The sequence below is a fragment of the Pavona decussata genome, unplaced genomic scaffold, assembly GCF_977016875.1.
Source record: "Pavona decussata unplaced genomic scaffold, jaPavDecu1.1 SCAFFOLD_602, whole genome shotgun sequence".
NCBI lineage: Eukaryota > Metazoa > Cnidaria > Anthozoa > Scleractinia > Agariciidae > Pavona > Pavona decussata.
Genome location: NW_028145860.1, coordinates 5,655,764 through 5,678,611, shown reverse-complemented (window position 1 = coordinate 5,678,611; position 22,848 = coordinate 5,655,764). Strand labels below are relative to the sequence as shown.

General features: G+C 36.7%; 3 protein-coding genes across 3 annotated transcripts; 1 reads left to right on the top strand and 2 right to left on the bottom strand.

The window, feature by feature from the left end:
- Positions 1–1,092: 1,092 nt before the first annotated feature.
- LOC146449635 (uncharacterized) lies at positions 1,093–8,185 on the top strand. Its single transcript, XM_085101308.1, has 3 exons — positions 1,093–2,098; positions 5,796–5,850; positions 7,886–8,185. The coding sequence occupies exons 1-3, from the start codon at positions 1,248–1,250 to the stop codon at positions 8,042–8,044; spliced, it is 1,065 nt and encodes a 354-aa protein (XP_084957434.1). The 5' UTR covers positions 1,093–1,247; the 3' UTR covers positions 8,045–8,185.
- A 4,495-nt stretch (positions 8,186–12,680) lies between these two features.
- On the bottom strand, positions 12,681–13,644 carry LOC146449634 (stress-associated endoplasmic reticulum protein 2-like). The gene is made up of 3 exons (XM_085101437.1): positions 13,471–13,644; positions 13,279–13,351; positions 12,681–13,135 (listed from the first exon to the last, which is right to left on the bottom strand). The coding sequence occupies exons 1-3, from the start codon at positions 13,552–13,554 to the stop codon at positions 13,098–13,100; spliced, it is 195 nt and encodes a 64-aa protein (XP_084957563.1). The 5' UTR covers positions 13,555–13,644; the 3' UTR covers positions 12,681–13,097.
- A 3,568-nt stretch (positions 13,645–17,212) lies between these two features.
- LOC146449633 (mannose-6-phosphate isomerase-like) lies at positions 17,213–22,686 on the bottom strand. Its single transcript, XM_085101855.1, has 7 exons — positions 22,566–22,686; positions 21,411–21,535; positions 20,499–20,772; positions 20,003–20,131; positions 19,079–19,354; positions 18,328–18,536; positions 17,213–17,603 (listed from the first exon to the last, which is right to left on the bottom strand). Exons 1-7 carry the CDS (start codon positions 22,594–22,596, stop codon positions 17,394–17,396), a joined length of 1,254 nt encoding a protein of 417 aa, XP_084957981.1. The 5' UTR covers positions 22,597–22,686; the 3' UTR covers positions 17,213–17,393.
- Positions 22,687–22,848: the final 162 nt, after the last annotated feature.

The following is a 22,848-nucleotide window of genomic DNA, read 5'->3' as shown; positions in this document are numbered from 1 at the left end:
ATTGTCTTGTTTACCTTTTCCACGATTTGCTAGGCTACATTTTGTTTGGTGGGAAAGTTTCACTTACACTGATAGGTAGATTGTCGAACATTCTGGCTTGTGACACGTTTATTTGGGTGGTATTTTTGTAAACTTTAAAACTCTGAAAATTGGAATACTCACGCGAAAAAGAAATTGGGAATTAATGAGTCAAAAAATTGTTTTATTTTACGATTCAAATTATCTCATTACTGGCCACAACTGAAGGCAATTATTCATGACTATAGCTTTATTTTCTTTGAATTTTCTTAATTTTAAACTTTGTTTCCACGAATTCTCTAGTTGTAGGTGTTTGGGTTAACTTCTTATCGCAAAGTCCAAAATAAATTCCCCTAAATTGAAAATAAAGTAAAAATGTTAATGGGAGAATTGATTGACCCTTCCACGACAATTTGGTTTATATGGGTTTTTGCAACTAAAAGTTCGTTTGTAAAACTTTTTTTAAAATTTCTTTTTAGAATTTTCTTTTCTGTCGTGTTTCGTTTAGTTGCAAACATTTTCTCGAATTTTCTGTCACATAAGTAAAGAATTAAGACTCGAAAAACGGATTCTTTGTCATTCTACAATTCAGTAAGTTCAGTATCATATTAGTTGTTTTCTATTCCGGTTAAACTTACAGTTTGTTGTCATATCAATGGAAGCAACGTTTTAGTTACTGTTCCAATCGTCACCTCTGCAGAAAAAATATAAGCTTGATGTGATGTTGTCAGTGTCGACATGTGGGCGATGCCTGGCAAAAGAAGTCACATTGAAAAAGTCCAAAATGATATTTTTGCTTGAAGAGGCAGACGAAAGATGAAGCGCCCTGATAATTTTAATGGAAGGATGAATAAATAATGCCCAAATGGGTAATTTATACGTGAATCTAGAAGTGCAATTTAATAAGATTAAATCAGCAGAGCAAGTATGGTTATTTGTGACAAGGTATCATGCAAAACCGATCTAACCGCGCTCTCTCAACCTTCGCGGTGAGCTTGGGCCAAATATGGCAACAAAGGCGCTGATTGGCTGCCTCGGTCACAGAATAGGACGTCATGTCTGTAGGTTGCTCTCGAGCTCAGGCGTTATGATGGTGGGTCGCCATTTTAACATGACTTTGTGGGCTGTTTTTGGCTAAAATGTGAGGTTGTTCTCCGTAATTTTTGTCATGGGGAGTCGCACATTGTTGGCCCACATCCTCGTTTCATTTCACGTTCTCTAGTTGATTTATGGCAGAAGGAGTCGACAATGATATGAGCGAACAACAACGGGAGCAGGCCAGCGTTCCGCATGGCCAGGAGGCGGATCGCTTCGCTCAAGTTCCGTTTTCCATTCCAGCGACAAACGTTCAACCCGGGGTTACAAATCAACCTACAGTAAGTTTAAATAGTACAGCACCTAACCCAGGGCATAAGAAAAAAAGTTCTTTTCAAATTACCAGTGTCATCGAGACTAAAGTTCGTAGTCGTGGCGATAGTAATGGATATGATGGCGACTTAAACGAAAGCGACATAGTTGACGAAAATGAGGAAGTCCAAGTGGAACTTGAACCATTTTCAGATCCTGGAACTGCAAATGGCAATGGTGGATCTAGATTCAAAGTAGTTAAACTTCAAAGAAATGAATCATATGTGCGCGGCCGGTGGAAATGCCACGATTTTCCTGATGCGGAATCCACGCAGTCTTCATCGACTAGCGTATCTGCTACAAGTTCGACTAGTGTTTCTGCTATTCTTTCGAAAGACAGCGTTGAGAAAACGGACTCTCATTCAAGCCCAAGGATTAGTTCTACCAGCAGTTCTGTTGTAAATCACATAACAAGTGATTCGGACTCACAATCGTCAGAAATTCAAACGCATGGATCGCCGGTTGTGAGATCGACGACATCGCAAGCAAATGAACACAATTCTATATCGTTGGAAGTAAATATGGCCTTGAAAAAGAAGGATTCAGAGCCGAAAGTGGGTGTTGTTGGTGAATCTGCAAAGCAGAGCGATTCTTCAGTAGCAAGAGTTTCGTCTGGGTTGGAAAGCTTAGATAGAATATCTCTCGAAGGAGCACAATCAATAGCTTCGATCAGGTAAGTTACTAACAGTCACCGATTTCGAGGTTTGCTGCCTGTATGTGGTACAACGTGGTGATAGAGCAAATGGGTTAGGTTCCCTTGAGATTTTCAGGCAAGAAGCTACATGATTAACTTTTTGAATTCAGATCGTTTCGAATTGTGTTTCATTATTGCTCGAACTCGTTTCGCTTCCAAAAGTCCTAAATTGCTTGTTGGAAGTTATTGACTCCCAGACTCTATTATTTATTGATGCTCCTTTGCTACAACCAGACAGCTTTCTAATTTGTCGGCGGTTTTCTTGTTCGTAATTTCTTTGTTTGAACATTATATCTTGTTCAGTGTTGACCATAGGCAGTGTATCATTTGGCTCAGAGTTGTGGTTTTTTAATCCAGGTAAAAAACTTTCACGTTCTAGTATTTTGAAAAGAAGTGACCTACAACGACTCTGTGAGTGATTTGATTCATTCGTTGGCTTTGTCGGTGTTTACATTGTTTATTCCACGTGAGTTGATCGAAGCTGTACTGTACTGATGGTATTTTCGGATCTGCCCTGCGTTTTATTCCAAAGTCTACCTCACCTTCTCTGATAGTGATTCTCTATTTCGTTTCAGCGTTTTAATATATTGATAAAATTGTCTGGAGATATTCGTCGAGGCGAGGATAAAACTTGTGATTGATGTACGGTTTGAAACTACATTTCTATACAAAGGCGTTTTCCAAATTTTTCGGAACCAAGCAAAGATTAAATTTTCAAGGAACTTTCTCCCACTTTTTGAGTGGGCCTTTCACCTAGAAATATGTTGTCAATGCAGGTTGAAATAGGAGTGAAAAATTCTTTATTCAGGAATTATTCATCCTCTTAACGACCTATGACATCCTCTATAATTTGCCTTTTCTTACCAGAGTATGGCCGACCTGGTAACTTGTAGATTCAGAAATAGGATAAACCACCATTCAGTTAGTTAGTATTGTTACTGATGATCCCAAAGGCCTTCAAGTGTTTGGAATTAAGAAAATGTTTCAGGACTATATAAATGCCCATTTGACAGCATTTTGTATTCTGATGCTGTTATCTTGTATTTATTGCTCATTGCACATGAAATTTTAATTTTTAGTTCTCCATAAATTCTGAAGCTAAACTCCTGAACATTATTTTTCACTGAATATTGAAATATACAAAAGAGAGTGCCAGTATTACCGAACGCTAGACTGTGTGCTTTTCGGATAAATTATTATGTGAATGTAAGTTTGGAGGTGTTTGACGTAATTGCTGTTATTTTCTTGAACTAAGTGATTAAGGTGAAATTTGTAATTTTCCACCTGGCCATAAATTTGGAAATTTTCTCATTTGGATGGGAAGGTAAAATTGAGTACAAGAAATTAAAAAAATTTCTTTGCATATTTCTAGATTCGTTTTAAGTTTTCTTAAGTTTTCCCAGTGGTAGATTTTTCTCCCATTTAAGACATTTGCTATTGTATTATTATTTGAACATTCTGCTTGAACATCAAGATCTATTTATATTGTATTTCTCACAAGACTTGACTGGTTTAAGTGACTTTTTGACATTTTGCATATTTTTCATGCTGTGCTTGTAACAAAACTTTTAGAGATTATTTATACAAAGGCTGAGTTTAGTCTGCAATGAGAGCACTAAATTTTAAACATGGGAAGATAATAACTATGAAAGTTTTTTTTTTTGTTTATTTTCACTCTATAGTTTGGGTTAATGGTGAAAACATGTTTTGGCCTTATGTTGATAAAGCAGTTTGGTTTGGTTGACAGTGGCCTTGGGGGGTTATTTTTGATATGAAGGTTATTGCTTGGACAAATCCAGTATCCTAGCTGCTATCCATAAACTCAACATAGCTTTCCTTGTATTTAAAAATGCGGTTGTCAATTCTGTTGTTGTACTTGTTACGTAGCCACTAGTGGCTGATGTAAAATTTACAACTTCAATTTTTAGTTTTGTAGTTCTACCTTCTTCAAAGCAATATTCATTTTTGCATTCAAGAAGACAAATACAATTAAGTGAAAAAAGACTGCCTTGGGTTAATATAAGTCACGTATGTTAGCAACAGTCCTTCTGTTCCAACTTCTTTTAATTTGGTACTGTAATAAATGCGAATACCTCGGCATAGCCCAAACATCAAAGCATGTGACAAAGTTTCTTTCCTATTTTGAGAGATGACAAGAGCTAATCTGGCCATCTGTCGACATGAGCTGTCAATACACGTTTCTCTTTCATGCTGTGGCTATTTCTTGACATAAGGAAGTTTGTTTAAATGGTTAAATCATCATGAGCTAGCAAGGGAAGCCACCCCTGTCAGGCTGCTGTTGAAATAGTCCAATAACTTATGAACTGTGTTGTTGTCTGACTATCTGCCATTAAAAAGAATATTCTAATTTAAGGTAGCAGGCTGTGTAAATAATGACTCGTTGACTTTCTCGACACAAGTTGAAGCTTTAGTTTGCATTAATTATTCCTGTAGGTTAAGGTTAGGGTTGTTTTGCAGTTGAGTATCTGTGTGCTCTGTGTAATTTCCAACATCAAAATGTGGTCACAGAAATTATGCAGTTTGTATAAAGCACTAAAACAAATAAGTAGCACATTACAGTGGTACTATTTAACATTCAAAAGCATTTTGCCATCTGTGGATTACATCCTTGATTGCAACCATTGAAATACAGAAGCTACTGAGCAGAACTTTCCCTTGGTTCTGTTTGTTATGCTGTACAAGGTGGTTCTAACTCTTGAGTCTGTGGATGAAATCCTAAAGTGTGACCATTCAAATGAAAACTACTGAACAGCACTTTCCCTTGGTGATGTTTATCATGCTGTGCTAGGTGTTTCTAACTTTTGAGTCTGGATGGAATCCTAAAGTGTGACCATTGAAAGCTATTGAGCAGTGCTTTCCTTTAATAATAATAATAATAATAATAATAATAATAATATTAACTTTATTTGTATAGCATCACATTCAAATGAAAGCTACTGAGCAATACTTGTCTGTGGTGGTGTTTATCATGTTATGCAAGGTGTTTCTAACTTCTGAGTCTGAATGAGATACTGAAGTGTGACCATTCCAATAAAAGCTACAGCTGTATTGAGCAATACTTTCCTGTGGTGCTGTTTATTACGCTTTAAACGGTGGTTCCAAGTTTTGAGCCTGTGGATGAATTCCTTAAGTTTGGCCATTCAAATGAAAGCTACTGAGCAGTCCTTACTTTTGGTACTGTGTAGTATGCTGTACAAGGTGGTTCTAAGTTTTAAGTCTGTGGATGAAATCCTAAAGTGTGGCATTCAAATGAAAGCTACTGAGAAGTTCTTTCCTGTGGAAGCTGGTTCAATTAGGAATGTCCGTATGAGCACTCAAATGACAATAATAATATTATTATAATATTGGGCAGTACTTTGCATTAGTACTTGTACAGGCCCATTTTCACAACGAATTGAAACATCTTGTTCGGCGGATGTTTCTTTCTACTTCAACTGCTGACTGCAGTGAATTCTTTTCTCACCTATTTTTGCATGTAATTTAAGTCATTCAAAAGTCTCTTGGAGGTCTAATATTCCGCCCAGCTCGCGTAATTTCTACATGGGCTTGAACAGTACTGTTATTATATAGCTCTAATGTTTTTGGTCATTATTAGCTTCTAAGTTGGGTAGTCGTGTCAGAGGTATTCTCATATTCATCTGTTTGTTTTTTTCAGTTCAGGTCCTGGAGAGGCTGAGATGCCCATTGTGAATAAAATTGCAACTGCAATGGTATGTTTTCATAAAAAAAAATGAAAGAAATAGATTGGAATTTACAGTGCCTTATTGAGAATAAAATTGCAACTGCAATTGTATGTTTTCATAAAAAAATGAAAGAAATAGATGGGAATTTACAGTGCGTTATGCACATAGTGCCTGCTAATGGCACAATGTCCCCTGAGTTTGCATCCCAGAGTCAACAAAATATGTGGGTTGAGTGAAATTTATTTTGAGGACCTCCAGTCTACTTCCATCCTCAAAAAACCAACATGTTTAATTCCAAATTCAATTCAGAATCCAAGGGCCTCATGTTTGCCAGCTGTAAGACTGTTTTATGTCACCCTGTTTGTTTGTAGAGTGTGAGGTTTGTGCACCCTTATTATTCCACGTTGTTTCATGGTGTTTGTGAAGGAGAAATAATGGTAATACCAGGAATAACCATTGCGTAGAGAATGTTGGGACGAATAAGAATCCCAGAAAACCTGTGTGAAAATCTTTCAAGGATCTCCAAGACTCCTTAAGTTTCTTCATGCAGATTTCCTGAGGATCTGCTGCTCTGATCTGATACAGCAATCACTTGAGTTTACATGTTGGTTCATATACCAGAAAACATGGACAACATGATCCCAGAAACGGGTCATTTTTAATAAAGAAGTCACTTCTAATTCTCCACGAACAACTAAATGTGCTCTAAGATGAGAAAAATAAAAGCAATTTGAAATGTTCAAAGATGTAATTTACACCCAAAAATGTTCTGAGGCAATCTTTAAAGGAAAAAACTTGTACAATGCTGGTTAGAGCCCTTTCTTCTACTTCTCCAGTTTGGGATGCTGTTGAAATGACGCCACTATTCCTTGAAGCAACCAAACAAAAGTACTGTATAAAACATTGTCAAGCCAAATACATCAGCATTCTTTTTGCCAAGTGTCTTAGTGTATTTATATTACCTTTTGGAAGCCAACATTTGATCCAGTAATTGGCTCTTGCCACAAAAAAAACACTTGCCAAATTGTCTTCAAAAACATGCAAAGTCACAAAGTAAATTGTGGCTAAAAATTGACAGACAGTCTATGTATCATTATTGAAGTCTAAAAAAAACTCTGAATTGAAACAAAATATACAAGGATGGTTGAGTTATTCACAAATAAATTGTTTCTAGAACCTTGTGCTACAATCACTTACAGGCTCAATAAGGCACATTTTATTTTCTTGCCAAGGTCATGAGGCTCTTCAAACATCTTTCCAAAAAATTGTCAAAGATTTTCAAACATCTTGCCAATATCTTCAAGAATGTTCAAACATCTTGCCAAAACTTCAAGGATCTTGCCAGATACAGTATCATCAAGGCTTATTGCTTGGATAAAAGCCATAAGGATGTTCAATACATACTGCATAAGAACTCTTATTGTCCAAGGGATGTGGCAAAAGGCAAGAGAGCTCTAGAGAATAGGTTCTTCATGATCCTGATCAAAGTATATCGCAGTGGAATGGCACTGTGGATGAATAAAATAAGCGAAAAACCTGTTCAAAGTTGGGTATCTGAGACAAATCCAAGTTCTCCCAACAGGACTCAAACCCACAGGTTCCTAGATGCCAATTGGCTGCTCTAACCACTGAAGGTGTTTGGAGCATGCAACAAACATCCACAATCTGTGAGGGGGCTTTTTTTTAGTTATACAAACTTGAGAACTCTTTGTTGGTGTTCCAGATAAGAGATGGATCTGAGGTAAAGAACCCCAGAATCTTGCTTCCTGGCCTAGATTTCAAGGGGATTTGGTGAGAACCAGAGCTATTGACCCCTCCTTTTCCAAGTTTTGAAATTTTCAAAATTTGTCGTAAAGTTGAAGGGTGGCCTACCCCAAATTTTATGGAAATTCCTGCTTTTGGAGGAAGAATTGGGAAAAAAAAAAAGTTATGTCACAGCGTATGTCTTGTGAACCTGTGAGAAACAAAGACTTCCTACCTTCATGCCTCAGAGGTCTGAAGTACCCTGGGAGTGATAAATTTGAAAAAATATTTACTTACATTATGTCTTATTTCTTTGTAGGAACAAATTACACAAATCAAGTCAGACCTCCTAAGTGTTGTGAATAAAGAAGTGCAGACATTGAAAGAGACAATATCAAAACTCACTGAAGAAAATCTTGAACTCAGACTAGAAAATGAAAAATTACGGACCTTGGTAGAAAGCAAGAACTCCACATGACAGTGGCCTATATGGAATAAATCTCAAGATGTAAAGAACATCACTTCTGAAATGGAGGATAAATTTTTCATTACACATTTAAGGTATTTGCCTGAATGTGTTCTGATGGTTTTGGAAACAATCTGTACGTCCAGATACAGATGAAGTTTTGGAGGACTCAAGATTCCTACAGCTTATAGATCTTACATTTCTATAACTGCGACTGCAAAAGATATTGCTGTATGAAGTTTGGCCAGCTTTTTTCAAGTGGAATCAAGAACCAACACCTGTTAGTTATCAAGCAAGTGCTTGTGATGTTCATAGTTTAATAATGGTCTTCTCACATGTTGATAATAGGGACTTTTAAGAAACCATGACAGCAACGGCAACGAAAATGTCACTTGAAAACATAAGTTTGTATTGCTTGTACTACTTTGCAATTATTCCAATTCTTTCAACTTGTAGAATGTGGCCAAACTATCCAGTAACAGAACAGGTGCGAACAGCATTCAAGTTGAGACAGAGAACAAAATTTACCATCTTGTGCTCATGTTCTCCACAAAACTTTGAATTTAATCATTTCACATTTTCGTTAAACCCAGTACAGCAAAAAAATTTACCAAAATATATAATGCACATACAGAGCCGTTGTTTTTCTCATTAAATCTTATCATTTTGTGACGTTCTCTTTGCCGTTGCTGTAGTAGCTACTTGACCTCCCTGATCAAGTGTGTGGGTGTCGGTGTGAACAGTACTGACATCCAAATGTCCTTTCTTATTTCTTTTTTTTTTTTTTTTTACTGAACACTAAAGACACAATATGTGGAATAATAATTATTATCATTATTATTATTATGCACATTCTAAGCCAAGATGCAAGTCAGAGTTACGTTCTGAATCAGTTTTATTTCCTTTGATCCACGATAAAACAAAGCAGTTTGAACTTATTATTTCTATCACTAGACTTCTTGGACAACTAAGTGCAAAGTTGGTAATGCTACAGGTCTACTTGAAACAATGGATGTTTTGGGGTTAAGTTAGTAGGGTAATTATAATTTTCAATACTTAAAAAACAGCCTACAAAAAGGACCTTTTCTATTGTATTTGCTCAAATAGACACTACAGGTATCAACTGAGATAAGGTAATCTGGCCAAACAGTGGTAATGTCTTAACAGTGGTCAAACCAACTCAGTTGATACAAGCAAATATTAATTTTGTTTCCACTCCCCCAGTAATCCCTTATCTATTTAATAGAAAAGTCTCTTCCTTCTTGGTAGCCTTCATTCAAAACACAAAGTGTATCTTTTGGAGGAAAAAAACACTCCAATAATCTCTCCCCATAAGCATCTGGGCCGGGTCGTTCAAAAGCTAATTAACACTAATCCCCAATTAAAAACTAACCAAGGTTTTCATCTCACTTGTTAAAAATGTTTTTTTAAAGCTAATTTTGAGCTAATAGTCAGTGAAATCTAAGGAAGAAAAATCTTCTGGAAGAATCTTTATTAATTAGTTATTAAACAAATCAAATTTCACGTAAACCCAGGATTAGTTTAATCAGGCTTTGAACAACTCAGCCCAGGGGTTTTATTTCTAAGGGGATATTAAATAAAAAGTAGTGTTGATTTGAGTAAATTCTTTATTCAGTGTTGACTGTAAGTAAAAGATGTGAAATTATTTTGATTTATTCCAACTCATTTCCAGTCCAGAAGGCTGTAAAACACCTTAACTACAATTTGGTTTCAAAAAAGTTTTTTTTAAAGATGTCAGTGTAGGACCCTTAAACAAAGTTTTTCAGGTATGTTAATAATAAATTTGGCAAGAAATAAACCAACCTTGTTGTGGGGAGATGAAAGACCCAGGGAATGAGGTTGGATGTAAAAAAGAAAGATAATTTCGCTTTATGCTTGGCAACAGTGTTAAAGGTCATGGTACACTTGATTAACAATGTAGCACTGACTTCAATTGCTGTCGGTGATTTTTCAAATTCACATAGATTTATTTTTCTTTGTATAAAATAAATTGAAATTGAGAGTATTCTCCTTTATACAGACAAAATGACAGGTATTTTGAGATTGCTGATTTGAGCTACACAAGGAACAGTTGGCAGACATCTGCCTGAATGACAAATTTGTATTTATTTTGATTCTAAACCTTCAAAGCTGCCAAATGAACTGCTGAGCCATTAGTTTCACATATTTCTTTTGTAGCCACTCAAAATCAAATCCTTTTTTAATGTCATTTGAATTCCTTGACATTGTATTCATTTCTTTTTTCTTGAAACCTCAAAAACTCTCCTTGGAATGCAAATTATGAAATGAACACTAGAGATAATGTGCCTAGATGATGACACAGCTTCTCTTAAACCAGTACTACATTATATGGAGATTTGTATGTTGGTATTGGGTATTGGGGATTTCATGTTCTTAAACTGCAAGCACTGACAATAAAGACCGAGTCAACTTGGCATTTGCAATTTAACAAGATAATAACTATTATTTGTTTCATTCATTGTTCAGCTGGCTTGGTTATTTTATGGTCTTCTATGGGTACGACTGGAAAGTGCAAATTATTTGGGTTTATTATTCAACACATTGTAACACTGCCCAAATGTGGTCATGGTACACAGCTGAATATTATTTTGTCATCTGTAGTCAAGCCATATCCTGCACTTACACATAATTTTGTGTGTTGGGGAGAAAATGGCAAAATATAGATTTTCTAAAGCTTGTCTGCAATAAAAGTGGGCTTTGTTATCAGTGTGTTGAAAAAATAAAACAATAATCCTGTTCAAACCTGATTTTAGCCACCTCGGCTAAGTATCAGGCGAAATTCTGCACAATTTCGCAGGATGTAACAATTATTATTGGCATTTGACTATATGAGATCCTTATGTTACCTGATGGTGGTGTGGATCTTGGGTAATTACCATACAAATCCTGTGCAAGAGAAATGTTGAAGGGAAAAAATTGTGCATAACAAACTGAATGAATGAACAGATTAAGGAACATGACTAGCTTGTACTCGGTCCTCATCAGTTTAGGAACATACTAATGGGACAAAACACTATCTGCTCTGAGACAAGGATAAGTTTATTGACTGTGACGCACTCTGGTTCTAGACTTCACCTTAACAATGCCAATAAGGACAATGGAATTGAAATTTCCTGAAGCATGGATGCCCACAGTCAAACAGCACAACAGCTGCTTGGTACCACAGCCAGTCAACACCAGCGGCTGATGAACACCAACTGTATGTAAAACAGTTGAAGCAATGAATGACACATATACTTCACAATATTGTTAGGTGAACAGTTATTATTGTGATCTATCACTTCAAACTACAATGACAAACGCCTTTCTCAACAAACTAAATGAATGTTATTGTCAAATTTGTGTAAAATAGAATAATAGGGTCCATCCCTAAAATTGCCAGCCATGGTTACTGATAATCGACAGTTTTTTTCATATCCCATTGCTGAGTCAGAGCTCAAAGGAACATTATAATAAAAAAAATTGAAGGGCTTGGTGCAAAACCAATGTAGTTGATGATCTGGCTTGAACATCCAAATTTCTCTGAATTCGATCTAGCTTATTTGGCATGCATCACACTGCTTGTGTCAGAAACAGTTTGGATTCGCCCAACAAGCTTACAACTTGATATCATAGTAAGTAAATCCCTTCAGACAGATGGTATAATCACATGATAATGCTAGAGGCTGAATGATTGTCTGAAAAAGGAACAGATGGCTAAGAAGCAAAGCTCGCAGAGCAACTGAAAATTATTGTCTGAGCAGATTTCAATGAAAAACGAAATTCAATTCACTCAATTTTTAAACCATCTTTTTTTAAGGGATGGTTATGCACAAATCCTGAACACCCAAATAAATGTACAATAATTACTTGCAAACATAAGCTCTTCAGATATTAGACTTTCAATGAACAATGATGGAGGGATTGGTGGAGGGGGATACTGGTCAATATTTAACCAAGCTGCAATACACCAAACTGTTTAAAAAATACCAACCAGTGAATAAACAACCTCAATTACTTTATTTCTGACAAACTTATGAAGAAACTTGCCCACAAAATGCACAGCAGAGCTGCGAGGTGAATAGCAAATAATTGGATCATTGCATATAATTTACAAATATTCCATAGTTTTGATTGGCTAAGGTAAGAGATGATAAAAGCCAACCCACAATGCCTATAACACCTCATTGGCTATCTATCATCTCATATCGAATCTACACTCATGGAATATTATGTAACCAAGTGTGTCAAAAACATTGGTATATACCAGAAGCGTATAACCCCTTCTGTATATACTAATGAACTATATCTTCAAAAAATGAATGAATGAATGAATCTTTTTTAAAACTATCGAATATCATGTCATACATGTACAAATATAAAATTATATGGCCATGCTTTTAGAATTTAAGGTTACACATTATTCTTAAATTCTATTTCCATCGGTGGACATGTAAATATCTCATAATTTTTCATAAAGAAAATTTTTTGCAGTTGATATAAACTTATTAACATGTGCATTTATACCTTTTTTATTTTATTATAAAATAAAAAAAAGGTATAATAAAATAAATCAAAAAAGGTATAAATGCCACTGGTATTTATAAAGAAGACAACTCGCACACTCTTCTACTTAAATAATAGAATTTATTCACATAAAATAGTTCTGTGAATACAATTTAAAGAGATCATGGGTTAAGACCTCGATAGATTTACAATGATATTTTCACGGCAGGCTAAGAAAATACTACGTGTTACATGAATCCAATGAACCAGAACAAACGAAAAAAAATGTTGAAAAATAAAGTCAACGAAAATCACTGAAAATTGCAACATTGGTACTCTAAATAAGCCCTACTACAGATTTTTAACAAGATAAATGTGGAAATGTATTTAATAAGGAATTTCAATAGTTTCGACTTGATATCTCTACTTCTCTTACAATCGTACGTTTTCGATTGAAGGATAGCTATAGAACACGTAAGCAACAGTACAGGAGATAAGTCAAATTGTTCCCTGATCCAAAATTTCTTTAAGATTCCATCTATCCCATCCTAATGCTCTGAATGATCTGAAATATTGCTGTGGAAAACAATGACGACAAGAGTTAGTGTAAGCTAGACGCTAATAACTGAATAGCGTAGTTTTCTCCGCGGCTTGGTTGAAAGTCAAAGAATCAAGCACGCGAAGCTTGTTACAGCGAAGCTTATTAATTTTCAACTTACCTGACCCACAGACAACGAAAATGAATAATCCAAGAAGAATAGGACCAACAGGATATTTTTCCTCTTGTGGCCTCTGAATGTGAACAGAGAGAAAGATAGAAATGTAAAGGTTTCCTATTACGAATGAGTAGGGAACGAGGTTGGTTTATTTCAATGGCGCATGTCGATTAAGCGGTACAAACTTCTACTCACCAGTGATTTAGGGACATTTCCTCTCGTCGTGACGTTCTGGCTGTGTTTTTCGTTAGCTACACGCATTCTCTGTTTGGCTGGCATCTTTGGAAAGCTTTCTGATGACTAGAAAACTGCTTCGAAACTCTTTAGGTCCAAACCACAACAAAGCAAACTTGTAAAGGAAGAAGAAGGGAATCTTGTGACGTAAGAATTTGCCTCAGCTCTTTGCGATTGGTTCTCCCCAAACACGTGATCAACAGATGACTAAATATTTTGGTTTATTTTTCTGAACAATATTTCAATATATTATTAAACATTTTTGACTCCCGTTCAGTAATAAAAAAAAAACATATGCCGTGGTTTTAAAGGGAAAAGTTATATACCAGTGTTATATTTGAAGTCTCCATCTGGCCTGGTGTAGAGAATAGCCTGAACACACGTAGACGTAGTTGATTGGTTAGAATTTCAGGGGTAGAGTAGGTCCGGGGCGGGGATTGCCAGCGTATTCTATGTTAAAATTTGGTGTACGTACCTTTATACCATAGATCAGTGTTGTTCAATGGGTATCCCCATAAAATGTTTTGTTTGTTGAGGTAAAAATGTGGTGACGGAGGGTCGAAACTGGCGGGAAAAAATCGACGGAAAAAAAGTAGGGAGCCTAGCTAATAAGATTCCTCCCTACTTTAGTTCTTCGTCGAATTTAATCCCATCGTTGCGACCTGTTCCTTGCCACCCAAGGGAATGACGCTAGTTTTTGTACCAAGTGCAAAGAATTGATAACATATTTTGCGTACAATCTTTTCTTGTCAGCTAGCTGATTAGGTCTCATGCTCAACAGACTACTTTAGCGCCGGATTTCTTCCCCCAGAACATTTAATGATAGCTAATCAGCTTTGGTGACTTAGGCATTATTTTGTGATTTTGATCATTTCCACCTGGTTTTCATGATTCTGTTTTGACGATTACTCTCAAAAGAATCTATTTTTGCTTGAAATCAATAAATTATGTACAAAAGTGACTCGGGTGCCAACAGACGGTTTAGTTTAGTACAACCCCGTCTGACCATGAATGATCTTTCAAATAAGATAGAGCAAAAAAAAATGAAGAATAATATAAAAGGTAAAACGAAAATATTCGTCAGCTGTGTAGCACTCATATAAAAGCTATAAAAGTTTAGTAAATGATGGAGAAGTGCCAAAACTTTGAAAAATTGCAGATGTTTCGGGCTTAGCCCTTCCTCAGTAGAAATCAATCATTTCCGAGTTGCTTTGACCCTCTAAGCCCGAAACGCCTGGAATTTTTTTTCAAATTTTTGGCACTTCTCCACCATTTATTCAAATTATAGAGCAAGAAAACTAACCCTGATTACCAAGGATCAAGGGCACTTCGCATGATTTCAGACCCAAGCATAAAACTCTCCCCCTTTTGAGACCAAACGACCTCAAAAGCATAACCCGGCTTCCTGTCGACACATTCAGATGTCACATTTGTAGTCACAGTGTTCATAGCACAAATGCTAGTGGGGCCGTGCATTATTATTTTTTTCTATGAGTATCTTCTTGAAATTCTCCTTTATGCGTAAGTCGGTCAGAACATCTTAACGCCAGTGTAAAATGAAATCTCTACGGATTTAGGAAGTACAACAAAACGGTACGGAAATTAACCTTACATTTTTAAAGAAGCAAAAGGCCTCATTGGTAAACTATATGGGTTAGGGGGAGGAGACGGCTGACATTTCAGACAATAAATAACAATTCTAAATGAATTTTTGCAACTGCTAAAGCCATTCACTCCTCTCAGGTTTCAACATTCAGGGTCGTTCGGTCGGATTAACAACAAAGGTCAGTGTGAAAGGTTTCAGAAAAAAAAAGAGGCTCGAGAAAACTCTGAGGCCCGGAAGGCTCAGTAACCAAACATCATTTGGAAACGACAGTTGTGGTCAGAAAGACAGAATGAATTACGAAACGATCAATGTCACTGCATCCAAACTAAATACCGTCAAGTCCTAAAGCGATAAAATTTGACGGTTGTTAGTAAAACCCTATGAAAGTAACTTCCCTTCGGTGGTAACCATATCATATTGAAAGTACCCCCCCCCCCCCCCTCCCCCTTAAGCTATGTAGGTATGTACGGCGCCAAAGTGTACGTTTTTGAGCCGTTTTTTGTCTGAAATAGGGTATAGATCTCAAACAAAGAGCAAGGTTGATTTCACGGCCAAAGTTACATAAACAATGATCCTCAATTTTTTTTGCTGATTACATCCTTTACTACAGGATCCGGTACTTTTATTTTGTCACGGTGGTCCTTGCAAACGCAGTTAATTACTTGTTTTTACTGTATATCTCAACCATTTGGTCTGGAAGTCTGAAATGGGTTTGGATTCTGGAAACCTGGTCTGTAAGTGGGTATCAATTTTTAGAGTCAAGGTCTGAAAAAGAGACCGAAAAATTACATTTCGGTCTAAAAAGAGAACCGCGCCGCACATCTCCACCAATAATTTCGGCAAGGAAAAGCCTAAGAAATGGGTTGGTCGAGGAAAAGGCGTGGCACGGGGGTTTGCCTTGCTCCCAACCTTTTGGAATCACAAAATGTTTTACGGCAAAATCCACAATAAGCAGGCTTGAGGTGAAGAAAAAAACAACCTTTTTTGTAAGGGGGAGAGAGGCGGGGCAGTTTGTTCGTTGACACTCACTACAAAGTGAGTGCGTTCGAATCCTTTCAATTTTTTTTTCAAGCAGAAATGTCACCGCCTTTTAATAAAGATGGTCACGGCTTTATTACAGGCCACAAATACACTCTTTAAAATGTATATTTACAGTTTGATTTGTATCTTACACAAACTCAGACATCTTAGTAAACAGTGCACCTTTAATTACTTACAGGAACGACATAAAATGAGAGACATAAAACGAAGCCGAAGAAGTGTCCTCTACCCAATGAAAACAAACGTAAGTAACACAATAAAAAATGAAAACAAAGAAGTGTCACCTGTGGACTCTCCCATACCCAGCCATGATAACCCACATAACCTATCCTTTACTATCTTAAACAAATTATATTGCTAAAAAAACACAAAATGAAAACAAACAAGTTTATTATATGTAAAGATTAGTATTTGACACCCCTTCTCATCCATTTAGCTCAAATTTTGAGCGACTCTGTTGGTTCTTCAAATCTGTTTTTGATACAAGTCTGCAATCTTTTGTAAAACGTTTCAGATCCATAATTTAATGAGCTTTTTCCGGTTTGGATTAGTCACATGTGACATTTGACAACAAAGTGTAAACAAAGAAACAAAGGAGGCTTTAAAACCCCGGGGGGGGGGGGGGGGACTCCCATATGGAACAGACAGGGATGCTTGTCGGAAATTTTGAATTTAACCCCTAAAGGAGACCATCTGGGCGTGGCTCAAGCTTTTTGTGACCCTTAAAGGAGACCAATCTGGGCGTGGCCAAAGCAAATTTTGACCCCTAATGCGGTAAACAAAACAAGTTAAAAAGAAAATTTGACTTCTGTTTCTCTTCGAGTAATTCTGTGTTTCTTCACAGAACCCTAAACAAGACCTTGGCGGCTTTAAATATTGGCGATTTGCCCAGAACACCCTAAGCGAGACCAAAATCCAAAATTTACACCCCTAAGCGAGACGACAAGCATCCCCGTCTGTTCCATGTGGGAGTCCCCCCCCCCCCCCCCCCCCGGGTTTAAAGCCTCAACTCCTGGCTAAGACTATTGAATAATTATTAAAACCTATAATTTTCTCCTATTCTACTCAATTGTATAATTTAATAATAAAATAAGTGCCTCTTAAGTTACAGCATTTTAAGCAGAAGTCGATTTCCTCTATTGCACAACTCTCAGTTGACCAAGGCAGAAAAATTTGACCCCTACAGTAATCCTTAATCCAACATTCATTATTTTATATTCTCTTGTATTATCAGAAGTTACAAAACACAGTAAGCTTGGTATATTTCAGTGTCTACTCCATTACATTTAAAATCAAAAGTTGTGTTTGCTGGTATAAAAATCACTGTTCCTCTTTTAACTGTAATTGATGTTGAAGTTTTATCTACGACACCTGATCCAGAAATCACTATGGCGATACTTGGTCCATTTAATGCTTGACTCTTGTATAATTGGCAGCTTGAGGGGATCTACAAAACAAATATATTATTATGAACTGAATTCATGATAGAGGGGAGCAGTGGCAGATCCAAAACTTTGTGTAAGGTGGGGTGGGGGGTGGGTGGAGTTTCAAAAAGGGGGCTCTGGACCGAAAGGTGTGGAGCACCACTTTCTCCCCTATCACTATTCACTCGGTTAAATATCATTAATCACAAACTTGTGTCTTCCACGCAAGTACTCTATATTTGGACCGAAGTGAAGTTGTGTAATGTTTGTGTTTTAAATTTGTGGATAGAGAAAACAGAAACAAAAACCTTAGAGCACTGATGAGTAAGAACTGCAAACTCAAACCGCACATTATGCCAAGTCTGAGATTCGACACCCAGGACATATTAAGAGACAAGTGTTCCCATCATTATTATAACCCTTCTTCTCAGCCATGTCCAATATACACAAACTGATAGAGTCTTTTAAAACAACTTTATGGTCTTTACAGTCGGTACAGACAGGCAAAGCAGAAGTCAGTCCATATACAGGTCGTTAAAGACATGCATATCTTTAATCATCAGGGCCAGTGAAAGTGTTATAATCTGTACAGTGAAGAGTTGCACAGTTTTTTCGAAATAATTTAAGGAAAGAGGATGATTCTCTATTTCTGCTTCAGGTAAGTGAGCAAGCATAGGGTGGATGAGGTGGGAGGTATGTATTACTGTTTCAATGAAGATCTACAGCAAATAAGTTTGTTTTACTGACCTGAATTCTGCCAACAGCAAAGTCAGGTACAGGGGGATCATAAATGGTAACATAAGGATCACTTGGGTCTTGGCGACAAGGAAAAATGTTCTCCTCTTTTGTGCGACACCCATAATCCAACATTTCACAGAGAGTATCCACATCTTTAAACTTTGGAGTCAGTCCAGCTCTAACGACATTATCACTACAAGCCATACATTCCATACAGTCTGAAAATATATAAATACAAATCGAACTAATATTAACATACAATTATTGAAGGGTTTTGCATAACACAATTTTTAAGGCACTGACTAAAAATGTACTAATAATTCATCAACTTATTTCCAAGAGTTCACAACAATAACTATTTATTTGATGTTTCCATAAGAACACAAACATGTGAATAGAAATTTAAAACTGAAAAGAGATGGTACAGTACAACCTTCCTGAGTGGGGACTGAGGTGACCTCTCTATACATAGCTTGTTCTAGGCTCTCGGTATGCCATGTGAGATGTCCCCCCTCGTGTTGTTCCTCTTGCTTGCTCCTTCGCGTCTCACGCAGTATACCAAGGGCCTGGAACAGGCTAATCTATACATATCAACCTCTCTTTAGTTATTTTCTGATTTAAGATGGTTAGTCGCTTAAGCGCTGAATATGTAGTACGTTCTGACTCGTGTTTCAATTTTGACACTGATATGTATCTATCATGTGCTTGATTAAGAATTACCATTTTACACATGTGACTTCAGGTAAGGGAAGATTCTCACCTCCAGCCAGGTAAGCATGAGGCAGATTTGGCCCAAGAAACATTGCTTCACCAGGTTTAAGGACAATATGGTTCAGGAAATAGATACAAAAGCAACCAACATCTCCTGGAAATTGACTGTTTAACCTAAGAAGAAGCTCTCCACAGTCTGCAGAGATGTCATCGCCTGAGACTTTCTTCTTTGTGACTCTGTCCAGAAGTTTGTTAAGTTGTTGAGAGACAACATCAGGACTGCTTGTCATTAGAGCATTGAAAGCTTTTTTTAGGGCCTGGGAATCTGTCAACAAACAATCAAATAATTGGTAAGGATTTTTTTTTATCCTTTAGAATGGTACGAAATAAAATGTTTATAACATTAGTAAAACATTAGGAGCTGCAGTGCACATGTAGTTTAGACCAGATATTTTTTGTGAGTAAGATTCTTTTTGACAGTCAATCAATAAATTATATTTCTCTCTCTAAATTATACACTAAACAAATTATGAATAGAACATTTCACCCCTTGCTTGTCCATCCCTGGTAGCTAAATGACTTTTATAAAGACAGTGCCTCCTAAATTACATGTATTAAGTATACACTGTTTTTTTCCCCAGTTTATGACTATGCAGGAAAAGCAGATCTTGGCAAGGGATTTTGAAATCCAAAATGAAAATTGCAAATGAACCGTGCATTTTTCAGGGATACTGTAATTAAGCAACAAATTATAATTCTAAAATGCTTTAACACTCTCTAATATCTTCTTTCTCACACAGTTACAAAGCATGCAAAAATACCCTTGAATATTATTATTAGTAGTAGCCACCATCCTAAAGAAATCAAAGTCCCGAGATGCACAGAACATATGCGCAGTTTAAGCAAAAGAGGGCAAATCCTTAAAAATCAGTACCAAAAACATCCTCTGAAAACAAAACTAGTTGTGACAAACCTGAACCACTTGTAAGAGCTGTAGCAGTCTCTTGTCCAATGACAGCAGCAAGTTCTGGTACAGTCTCAACGTATTTCTGGATTTCAGCCAATGGACGAAAACCACACAGACCTTCAAATGGTGTTAAAGCTGTTTGCAACAGAAATATGGAGGAGCAAGATGACATTCTGACACAGAATAATCCTAATTAATATGAGATGATGGTTAATCTTGGGCAATATTCAACAGAAGCTGGGTGATGAAAGCAAGTTTTAGGTGACAGTCCTTGCATGCTTATTTTCAAATATCCTTCTCTCACTCAACGTTGTGCAAATTTTGAACAATAAATATTTACTGCCTGTGGTAGTAAATGTGGACTAAAAAAACCCCCTCAAACCTCATCAATTTTTCAAAGGGAAGGTCATTCGCTGAAGGGTAGGTGTATGAAATCACACAAATAAGACATGACAAGTTTTAAACATTTTTTTAAAGTTTGATTAATGTTGGTGATTCTTACCAATGGCCATCTCTGGCTTGTGGTTGGGATCTTTGTATACATCAGGTCTTTCCTTGTGAAGCAGAGCTGCATGAGGTTTGTTTGGATGTGCTTGAATTGACAAAGCTTTATTAACTGACAACACTTTAAACAGGAATGGCAGTTTGCCATCAAATGCCTCTTTAACTGTGTCTCCAAGAACAGTTCTATTTGTATCAATCCACTCAGATAACATCACCTCTTTTTCGCCAGCTAGCACTTTTGATGGTCCATTTGGGTGTGTCCCCATCCAAAACTGTTAGAAAAAGTAGTCCATTAAAACTTTACCTGAAACTCACCAAGACAAAACAAATTTCTGTAATTTGCTTTTTGAGCAGTTCTGTGAGACCTGACCATGAACCTTTTTTTAAATACTTCCAGGACTAACATCAAGATTAGCTTGGCAGCCATTACCAACCCCCAAAACACTGTCCCAATGGACATGCTGTATCTTATACTTTGCTGATTCAGAGCCTGTGGAAGTAATTTGACATTACTCAACACAATTACTGGAGGCCCACCCCCAAAAAGGAATTGTAATTTGAAAGGCTCTAAGACTGTTTCCAAGAAACTGTAAGCATCACAGCATGTACTATGTATCTAATGGAAATGGAAAGATCAGGTCCAGTAGTTACAGCCTCTACAGAACCTGCTCAACCAGTGGAAACAGCTCTGCAAAAAATATCCCATACCAGGTTCTCAAAGTCTTTGATTTGGAACTTAACTTTTGTTATAATGTCTGGGGAAAATAGTAAGACTTCCTGAGCTGACATCTAAGATAAAATTCCAAAATAAGAAATCCAAAACGTTTATATTACACTTATTTACAGTATCATTCCAGCTGCACCTTGTATTATTGCATTGCTTTTGAAGAGATATACTTAGATAAAATACCTCAGAATATGGCTTGTCCTCTTCCAGCTTAAATGAAGGGGAGTGCTGTGCTAGTTGAGCCACAGTGCTGTTTAAACCAATCTTTCCCCAGGCATAACACTGAACAGCACATTTTAATTCAACCACTGTAATTGAGGAGACAGTTGATAAGAAACAAAAAAAAGATGCTTGAAGCAAGCAGAATAGATGCATCCTACCTTAAATAAACATATCCTAAATCCTCTATAAAGCCACATGGGTGGGGGGGGGGGGTGCTTATTTATTTCAGCAAATTTAAGGGGGGGTGGGGCTTGATAGAGGAGAAAGGTTATTTAATTTGTTGAAATGCAGTACAATAGAAATAAAGGAGAAGACAGGCTAGCTGAGTTACAGTAAATTAAAAGTACTGTAGAATGAGATGTCTAATGTTTTGAGCAAAGGCCATTTGTCACATTTGCAAAGATCAAGAACAAATTACTATATTGGTGTTCCAAACTTCTTTAGTCAGGGAACGTAAAGTGTTTCATCCGTGATTAATTACCGTAATAACATCTGAAGAAAAAAAGGGGGGGTGAAACCTTTCTTGCTCTAAAAGGGGAGGGGGTATTTGATTATTTAATTTCAATCAGTACCATGGGTTTTATGACAACATATAAATTTTCTTTTCAGCTAGCCATCAAATGAGAGCTTGAACCATTCATGATGACAAATGGACTGTGAGAGAGTCACTAGTTATTTTTTTCTTCAAATAAGTCGCCCCATATAATCTCAGTCTACTTTATCTTTCAAAGGTTAATAAAAAAGATGACCATTTTATAATTCACATTAAAGGCACCACATTTAATGAAGATAGATAATAACTAAATACAAGTATGGGTGAAAAAAATTCCTACACCGATGTTACCTCCCCTAGTAAAATTATTCATCTGCAAGCCAGTGCTTCGCTTATCCCTTGATCACAAACAACAGCAATTTGGGAATGCAAAGAAGATTAAGTTAACTAAATTAACGTGGATTTTATGAAAACTCTAGTTAAAGCTGAACAGTGACATATATGACTTCCAGCTCACTTATCCTAATGGTTTATTAGGTTACCACGATCGTATATTTTATGGAGAAAAGAGAACAATTCAGGAAGGAAAGACAAATATCAAAGGAACTTAGATTAACATCTACCTTCACCAGAAGAGCCAGAAGGAGGAACCATATCGACAAGACCTGGCAAACCAAATATCTTCTCACTAACCAAAATCTAGTATACGTGGAATGACAAGTTTTGACAGGCGTTTCCAAACTAAAGAGAAGGCCTGGACACCTCTTAAAGACCAACCGGAGTGGGGTGGATTTTAGGCTTTGAAATTCGTAAAAAAAACTAATTCTCAAGGTGATGAAATAAGAGACTCAAGTTTTTCCTTAAAATGAACATTATTTATTTTCGTTACAAATACTACGTTATCGA